Source organism: Cucurbita maxima, unplaced genomic scaffold (genome assembly GCF_002738345.1).
Source record: "Cucurbita maxima cultivar Rimu unplaced genomic scaffold, Cmax_1.0 Cma_Scf00026, whole genome shotgun sequence".
Lineage (NCBI taxonomy): Eukaryota > Viridiplantae > Streptophyta > Magnoliopsida > Cucurbitales > Cucurbitaceae > Cucurbita > Cucurbita maxima.
Genome location: NW_019272042.1, coordinates 3,401,592 through 3,411,546, shown reverse-complemented (window position 1 = coordinate 3,411,546; position 9,955 = coordinate 3,401,592). Strand labels below are relative to the sequence as shown.

Genomic DNA, 9,955 nt, shown 5'->3' with positions numbered 1-9,955 from the left:
AGAAAGACTTTGAAAAGTGTCCTTACAAACACACTCTGTTTTTTCAAAAAGATTTAATTCTACCACACAGAAGAGGTTAAAATATAAATTACATTAAGTTTGTAACCTCCATCGTAAGTTTGCACTTTTTGTGATGTTTTAATACCTAGGGGTGTTAAAAAATGAATTAAAAAAACTCCCACCTAATCCTACTTTCATTAAAATAAAAAATAAAAAATTTATGGATTGTTGGTTAATGTGTATTTCTAGAACTAGATTGTGTGAAACTAAAGGATTTTATGGAAATTTCTTTGGTTAAATTTTTCCTGTATAATCAACTATTTTTTTATGATTCTTACTCTATTAGTTTGGTTGATGAGTTTTATAGCTTTAGTTAAGGAATCATAAACAATCATAGAAGAGAACACATTCTTGATTTTGATGGCAAAAAAATGGAAAGGGAATAGTTTTCATTCTGTCTTTGAGAATTTCTCTCTTCAACAAATATAAGTGATGATATAAGGTTTTCTACTTTGAATGAATATTGTTGGAGTGTAATCAAATAGCACATTTGCTAGGACAAAAGAAGATCATGGATAAATAAGTGATGGACATTATCTCCATTAGTATGAGATATTTTGGGTGAAACTAAAAATAAAACTAATTTTATGATTATGGATATGGATGGTTTTTGTGCCCCTAAAATGTGATATCAATAGCATGTCCCTGACTTAGCCATGTATATGTGCCTCGATGACATAGTTATAGTGACTTATGGTTGAACTAATTAGATCGGGGTGTGTTCTGGTAAAGGGAATTGACTTGGTTAAAAGTGATTACTCTAGAGCAAGCATAAATGAACGTGACTCATGGTGGAGATAATTAGACATGGAGTGCGTTCTTCTAAAGGAAATTGACCTGGCTAAAGTGATTATTCAAGAGTAAACACAAATGAATGACTATTTTGAGGAAAGATTTGGTGGTTTAGGTTCCGTAGAAAAATTACTATAGAGCTACAAAAGTCCAAGATTTGATTAGGAAACGAGAAAATCATGGGTATATAAGTTGGGAATAATATGTCCATAAATATGAAGCCATTTGGATGATTCAAAAAATAAAACTAGGAGAGCTTTTATTTAAAGTGGACAATATCATGTCATTATTGAGATCTGTAGAGGGTTATTTATCCCTACCAATTGATATTATAATCATGCTCCTAAATTAACTGTAAGGATATAGCCATAGTGAGATGTGGTCGAGCTAATTAGATAGCGAATATGATATGGTGAAAGGAAGATGGCCTAGTTAAAAGTGACTATTCTAAGGTAAGCATTGAAAGATGACTATTTGAGGGGTAACTTGGTGGTCCTTCATTAAGGTGAGAATTGTTGGTGTGTAAGACCAAGATTATAGTAAATTAAAGGGTGAAACAAAAAGTAAAGTTATAAGAACTTAAGTTAAAAAAAAATAATATAGTATCATTGTGGAGCCATCTGAAAGGTTCGATGTCTCTAACATATATCTTCGATAAAATGTTGAATGTTTTTTTTTTTTGGACCTTAAATGGAGTAAAGTAACATAGGATTAAGTAATAATACTAATCATTGTTTACTTACTAGAAGATGAAGCCCTAAAGAAATATGATGTCATTGTTTAAAGAGACTATATTTGTTACCGTACGAAAAAAAGAAGGTCGAACGAATAAGAGATAAAATTGGTACACTTGGTTATTTTCAATTTCACTCTTTAAAAAAGTGTTTTCAGCTAAGGGAAAAGGCGTGTAGAGACTCTGACAGAAGAGACTATTTGTTGTCACGAGAGACGGTCGACATGTTTTATTTATATTTCACATTATTCTAATAATTCATTCTTAAGTTACCTAGACCATTCTCGTAACTATTTGCAAACTCGGTACATTATTTATGATTTTTTTTAATTGAGTGTTCTTGTGATTGATTTTAAAGGTTACTGTACAAAATTTGACTGGTATATGTTAAAATGTATGAGTTTGCGAGATACATGTATTCATGTGATTTAAAATGATATAAATATATATAGTAACAAACTCGAATTTGTCCAGAATGGTAGAAATTCGAGCCGTTACTTCAGTTCCAAAATTCATTAAATTCACCGATATAAGCATCTACCATCCTTAAAGTGGTTAAAAGTTATTATTTAAGATTTAATTTTATTAATAGTGAGTAAGATTGAGATCATATTCTATTTAAATACAATTAAAGACAATAGATAGAAACCTTTTAAGGTTATTAAGTTTATTATAAATAGATCAGGTGAATTCATCTATAATTTCAAGGTATTGAAGAAAGTCTTGCAACACAACTTTTGTAGAGCTTCATAGGGTTAGGCTTATAAACTTCAAGTGATGGATATTCGAAACAACCTGCAAAGTGGCGTGCACACTTCTTTCCCATGACTTTGACGAAAACGCAGCAATTTAAGTCCACTTTTTTCTTTCTAATATTGAAGTAATTATTGTAGAGTTGCACTTGACATTTAGCACTCTTCATTAGATTCAAGCATGGTCTTAAATATGGAGCTCTACCTTCGTCTAGCCACCGGTCCCATATCGGTGAATTGTAGTCATTATCTGCTTTTGTAAGTCGAACAAAGCCTTGCAAATTTACTACTAACAAAAGGACCACCAATGCTCCGATGATGCAAGTTTCTTTTGCCATTGTTGAATTTAAAACTATTTACCTTACCAAAGTCTAGTACCTTGACTATTTATAACAATATTTCAATGAAGAAAGAACATTGGTCTATAAATAACTTACATGCATATTTATTAAAGGAGTTATTCATTTTGGGAGTTAAGTAAACAAGCTTTAATTCTACCTGTGAGAGATTAAAATTGAAATAAAATTGAAATGACTTTAAATTTGTAACCTCCCTCTTAAAAATACATGAATACATGAAGAAAATTAAACCAGCGTTAAAGAAAATTAATAGCGACCCAATTGGACTGCAGGTGATGAGAGGGAAGAAGATAAACGGTAATTCCCATATATTTATATGAGTAGGTTAGAATGTGGGAGACTAGTTTTACTATTGGAAATTGTTAGGGTAAGTACTTGTATTAGAAAAGTTGGTTTATCTAGGGTAGTGTCTTAAGAACATATGATATGAAGTGCCATCAGATTGCTATGCTGAGAATGTTTAGAGGATCACAACTACCTTTGTGAAATAAACTTGTTGAAGAGGATATGGCTCCAGTATCAATGGGCACAAAAGTTGCTCCACGTCATAATTGCACTTTTTTCCGTAGTGGACTAGCGATTGTGCAGTGGTTGTTCTAACCATGTGAATAAGTTAATCGTGTCAAAATCTAATTTCACGGATAATTCTTGTGTATGGTCGAGCCTCGAGCTAAGTTTTGAGAGACAATGTTTTAGAAAACGGAGGCGTGGAAAATCATTTAAAACATGTTGGAAGTAAGTACTGTGAAAGTCAATTGCATTGAAAACATGTAGGTAAGAGAGATTAGAATACTTGGTCGTGGGAGGTTTGATGAATACTTGGTCCACCTCTAGTACTTTTTGATTTCGGGGAATAGTCATACAACATAAATAAACTTAAGAAAGTAATACAATATGAAAGCAAGTAAAGGGGTTTGGCGTGTCATGGGCATGCACCATGGGTAACAAGTCCAAGACGAGCATGACCATAACATCCTCTCCCACCTAAATGGTTGATGTCCCTATCAATTGTCTATGTTCAAAATTTTCAATATGGGTCCTCGCCGAATTAAGATCTTTGGCACTTTACTAGCTAATTTCTTTTTTAGGAAGGTGTTTTCATTTGACCAAGAATTCTCAAACAATTGTCTTTAGATTTTCCTGACTCTTTCAACTAGGATAGTTTCGACTTCTTTGGTTTCCATTTGTTTGAGGTCGATTTGAGGTCTCGTGGCAATGTTGCGGCTGATATCATTCGAAATAGGGTGTTAAGGCTTCAGGTTGTTCACATGGATTACATGGTGAATTTTCATCCTTGTGGGCAGTGTTATCATGTAAGATGTAGCCTGACCTTTTAAAGGATTTCAAACGGTCCTTCATTTTTCTTGATGAGTTTTTGGTCTTTTTGGCTTCGGAATTGTTTGATGAGTACTTGATCTCCAACTCACAACTTGAGGGAACGACACTTTTTATTCGCCTACTTTTTCATATGTTTAGAAGCTTTCTCTAAATAAGCTTGGGTTATGTCTGTTGTTTGTTTCCATTCTTTCGTGAAGTTCTGGGATTACAGGTTCTTCACTACATGCGGTTGGTCAATAATGTGGGACAGGGATGGTTGCCATCCACTTACCATTTCAAAAGGATTCTTACCTGTAGAGGAGCTTATCTGGGAGTTGAAGTAGAATTAGGCGACATCAAGTAACTCTGCCCAATTTTTCTGATAGTAGTCGAAAAAGTGTCACAAGTACTCTTCTAGCAAGTAGTTGAATCTCTCAATTTGTTCATTTGCCTTGGATGGTAGCTCGATAAGATGTTCAGGGTTTTCACCAAGAATCCAAACAATTTTGTCCAAAAGGTTCCTATAAATCGACAGTATCTGTCACCAACAATACTCGTTTAAATGCCCCATAACTTCACCACGTGTCTGAAGAATAACTGGGTTGTCAGTTCGGCTAAGCATTGCTTGGGTGTGGCATACTTCAAAAATGGGTCAAAGATAACTAAGATTGCTTCATGTTCTCCTACATTGTGAATGTGTGATGAAATAAAGTGACACACTTTTCTAAGGCCTCGTTGATGTCGACAAGAGTTCGAGGAGTCATGAGACTTTGGTTTTCTCTACCTTATCTTGTTGGAAAATAAGGCACTTCTTGGTATATTGCATGATTTCATCTCTCATGTTCAGCCAAAAGTATCCCTTCTTTAACAAAGTGAACAATATCATAATATTGTGGAGATATGTATTGGCTCATTATCCAAACTAATTGGTATTACAATCATGCTCCTAACTTAACCATAATGATATAGGTATATTGAGATGCGGTTAAGCTAATCAGATAATGATTATGCTATGGTGAAATAAAGTTTATCTAGTTAAAAGTGACTACTCGAGGGTAAATATTGAAAGATGACTATTAGAGAGGAGACTTTGTGATCCTTCCTTCGAGGTGAGAATTGTTGTTGTGTGACCAAAGTTCTATATTGAATAAGAAAGGAGAGGATCATAGTAAAATAAGTGGTAGACATTATCTCCAATACTACGGACATTTTCAGTGGATTGAACCAAAAGTAAAGTCATAAGAGCTTATATCCAAAACAAAGAGACATATATCCAAAACAAAGAGACATGTGAAAGGTTAGTTATCTCTAACATTTATCTTTTTTTAAAAAAAAAAAATTGAATGTTATTTTTAGACTTTAAATAGAGTAAAGTATGGTAGGATTAAGTAATAATATTAACCATTGTTCGAAGATGAAGCCCTAAAGGAATATGATGTCATTGTTTAAAGAGACTCCATTTGTGACCTAATGAAAAAAGAAGTGGAAAGAATAAGAGATAAAATTGGTACACTTTGTTGGTTATTTTCAATATCCACTCTTAAAAAAAGTATTTTCAGCTAACGAAAAGACCGATAGAGATTGTGATAGAAGGGACCATTTGTTGTCCGGAGATTCTGTTGGGATGTTTTATATGTATATCACATCCGGCTAATAATTCATTCTTAAGTTACCTAAACCTTTCTTATACACTATTTATAATTTTCGTATACACTATTTATAATTTTTTTTATTTTTTATTTTTTTTGTCTTTTTAATTTGGTGTTCTAGTGATTGATTTTAAAGGATACGCGTACCACGTTTGATTGTCATATGTGAAAATGTATGAGTTTGCAATATTAATGCTTTTATTCTTCTGCTTTAAAATGACTTAAATATATACAGTAATGAATTCGAGTCGTCTAGCATTGTAGAAATTCGAGCCTTAAATAATGTTTGAAACTTCATTAAATTCACAGAGATAAGCCTCTAAAATTTTCAAGTGATTAAAAGTCATTATTTAAGATTTTAATTGTAACGACCCGAAATTTTCTACTTAATTTAAGGTCGCTACTGTATACGTACCATAAACATTGAATGAGAAATACTTCATTTAAATTCCATAAAACATAACATTTATCTTAAAATACAGCCATGGACTTACATGTTTCGAAAACATCTTTAAAACGATACAACCAAAGACTAAATAAAATGAATAAGAGTTTAAGTTAAAAAACATCCTAGTCTAGCCCAAGTAAGAAAATAAATGCCACTACCCTATGCATGTGTCGTGGTCTCGAGTTGTGATGTCGTCGTCAGCCGTACAGAAATGCCTTGCCTTAACCTGAAAAATGTAGCAGCACGTGACTTGAGTATTTAAAGAAATACTCAGTAAGTGACTCTACTATTGGGGTTAAATGCAACAATCAAATGCAATGAATTGATGGGACCTATCTTTCGTTTCATTTCGTTTTCCCTACGGTGTTGTCCTAACGGGTAATTGTGGACGTGTACCATATACTCTACACACAGCCCATATATGCGAGTATGGGCTCACCAGCTAGTTCGAACACCGCTGAGCCACTTTCCTTATCCGGTGGGCATACTCTAGGAGCCCTTTATGCTGGGACTCGTTAAAACTAGTAACCGTCACGGCAGCGCTATGCAAAGCATAACGATCATTGTCCTGCCATTGGATGTATGTGTCCGTACCCTCGTGATGGGATAAGGGTATCCCCCAGATGCATGAACACACATAATGCATGAGGTCCCCACTACTTCTACATTTATCATTAATGAACATAACCCCTCTGTCACGTTCCATGCTTCATGTCCTCATTTTAAATTTACATTTCATACATATTCCTATTGGGGTTATGATTCCAGACAGTTTATCGTATTTCATGTCATACAATTCATGTTGTTTACATTCAAACATTCCATACAATCATGTCATAATCATTCAAGAACAACATATCGTTACATGCATTACACATCACATCAGACTAAACAACATACATAGCATAAACAGTCACATATTTCATATATCATATAATCATATCACATAATAAAACATGGTGCATGCAGGGGCCACAGGGCACGCACCATCATATAACACGTAGTAAAATATCTCCAACAATAAGGTCACTTACCTCAATGGCTTTGGTTGAAGTCACTCACAACAAGTTAATCCCAACGGTTAAATACATCCTATAATAACCACATAAAAACTTAGGAACCTTTCATAACACACCCTAGCTAAATCTCATGTCATTTATCAAAATAAACCCCGACCCAATCTGTCTTTAATAGTTAGGAACCATACTGACCTTGGATGGTAAAACTAAGGGAACAAACGGTTTCAGAAGGGACAAAAACCTTGGAATTAATATATTATAGTGATATTGAGCCGATAAGCCGAGCTGTTGAGCCGACCAAGTAAGTCGCCAAGCCAAGCTGCTGGAATTGACGGAACCGAGCCGATTTCGTACACGTGCAAGCCGAGTCGCACTGTGTATGCGTGCGAAGCTACCGGAGCTGTTGGGCATGCATCTGCGGCTCGACCCAATTCCAAAAACCTTGCCTTCCTTACCCGACAAGCTATGAAATCCTAGTTTTCGCCTCCTCAATTCCGGCGACGCGCCAACAATCTCACATCCTCAACATCGATTTTTGACGGTCAGCCTTCTTTGACACAATGATCCCGACATCAATACCTTACTTCCACTTGATTCTTCCTCCGAAGAGCAATCCCAACGTTTCGGAAGAAAGTTTGGAGAGAAAATCGTTTTCTAGGGATGTAAAAGGTTTGGCATAGGAATATAAAAATAATCTCAAGACATTTTCCAATAAGACATTCTAGGGTTTTAGGATAAGAAAACTTAGAGAAATATTAATGTTTCTATTAGGTATTAAAAATCTGACAGGAAATCTCTCGATTTCCGGGGAGATTACATTTAATTATTTATTTTATTTTTATTTTATTTTATTTTATTCGAGAAACACGAATCGTTACAAAATGAATAAATAACCTTTTGAAACCACTTTAAAGACTTTTGTCTTTGTTAGGTTGAACTACCATTATGGAATTTTCATGTTATAAGCTTTATTTTATTCAATTTTCATTTAATAATTTTTAATACAATGTTTTTAATAGTTGAACTAACCATTTGGACCTTTTGATGTGCCTTATTTATTTATTTTTTTTTTAATTTTCATTTAATAGCTTTTAACACAATTGAATTACAATTTTGGCCTATTTAAAAGCTTTTATTCAACTTGGATAATCATTTTTTAATATGAGTTCTTGTGTTTCAAGCATGTTATCTTTTCTTTTCAAATTTTGTTTTAGGTTTGAAGTTAAACATGTTTATTGGGTTAGTCTCGATCAAGCTAATTCCTGGACGAATCATCTTTAAATCTAAGATTAATCATCATAAATTTAAGGTCGATCTAAGACTTGTAGTGTCACAATTGCACTTTTGATGGCAACGAACTTGTGATTGTGCTGCACTCGCTTCCTAGCAATAAGCGAGTTAAGTCAATTCGTTCTTACATTGCCTACGGCCAAGTGACGTATGCTCAAGCTTCTGTCCCTGATTCAAGAAAAAAGTTTTAGAAAACGGGGGTAGAGAGAGATTTTGAAAGAGACATTTTGAGAGCAAGATTTTAGAAATTGAAATTGGTGTTATATATGCAAGCAAAAGAACAACAACAATGATTCGGTATAATAACAATTAGTAGGGCAAAGTTGACAATTAGTCATATTCCCTATAGTACATACTCCCTTATAAATACCAAAGTAACATGTAAAAACATAAAGGGTTTGACTTGGTATAGGCATGCGGTCATGAACAACACGCTCTAGACGAGCATGACAGTGACACTATGCACGTGCCCTTGTTCTCACTAGTATTTGTGTTTTAAACAAAAAGAAAAAAAAACGACGAATTCAAATGTTTTCTTTAAGAAACATAAAACCCATCATAAACAACTGGTAAGAAAACAAACATAGTTTTAAAACACTAAATTCAGATATTATCGAATCAGCAATTCTTATAATTCAGATTAAACTACAAACAGATCCCATGTTCTTAAATCATTAAACAACAAGTACACTGTTATTTGAGTTCATTATCGATTCAATAAATTACAATCACATGAACACAAAACACTAACAAGAAACTTTACTTAGTTCTTCATCAAGCGCCTTTTGAAGCCAACCCTCAGCGTCTTCCATCATTCCTGGGCTAAGCCTCACCATCAAAATACAAAATTCCATTTCATTGAGAGCTCCATCTCCATCAAGGTCTCCTTCCCTCACCATCGACTCCGCTTCCTCCTTCTTCATCCCTTCCATTCCCAACAATGCCGAGTTTCGCCGTAAACTCTCCGCTGTTATCACCCCTTTCGATGCATCGGCCAGCAGCCGAAAACCACTGCAAAGCTCGGCCACAAACACCTCAACGTCCAGCTTCTGGGCCATCAGTGGCAACAAGTCTTCGTACTCTTCAACTACTCTACTTGAGGTATGTTGATTTTGATCCATTGCAGAAGGTGATAGAGATGGAGAAATGAAGAGGGAGTTATATTTAGAGCTTCGGTGATGGATTTGTTGAAATGGCAATTGTTGATGTCAAAGTTTCCCTCAAAATCATCCAATCTTACCTGTCTATGATACCCCCAATCTTTAAATACATAAAACGGAGGATATAGAAAATATTTCCCTATGAGTGGCTAACCATCCTTTAGTTTTCTACTCCACTAGTAGGAGAGAGAAAATGTACCAAATAAAATAGTTTGAATGAGATACAAAGTGGGAGTGTTAGGTTGGGTTCAAATAATAGAAAACTTTATAAATGAAATCAAATCAACCGATAAATATTCTTCAAATTAGATGAGATGGAACCTCATTCAAATTTTGTTGTTAAATTTAAATTATAAATTTCTACTTAATATACAAT

At 34.3% G+C, this 9,955-nt stretch overlaps 1 protein-coding gene across 1 annotated transcript; it reads right to left on the bottom strand.

The window, feature by feature from the left end:
• Positions 1–9,021: 9,021 nt before the first annotated feature.
• Positions 9,022–9,698, bottom strand: LOC111499333 (calcium-binding protein KIC). The gene has a single exon (XM_023150909.1). It carries the CDS (start codon positions 9,538–9,540, stop codon positions 9,166–9,168), a length of 375 nt encoding a protein of 124 aa, XP_023006677.1. The 5' UTR covers positions 9,541–9,698; the 3' UTR covers positions 9,022–9,165.
• Positions 9,699–9,955: the final 257 nt, after the last annotated feature.

What these genes read in the sequence shown, in the direction of transcription:
- LOC111499333 (XM_023150909.1), bottom strand. Translation starts at nt 9,540, where the DNA reads ATGGATCAAAATCAACATACCTCAAGTAGAGTAGTTGAAGAGTACGAA.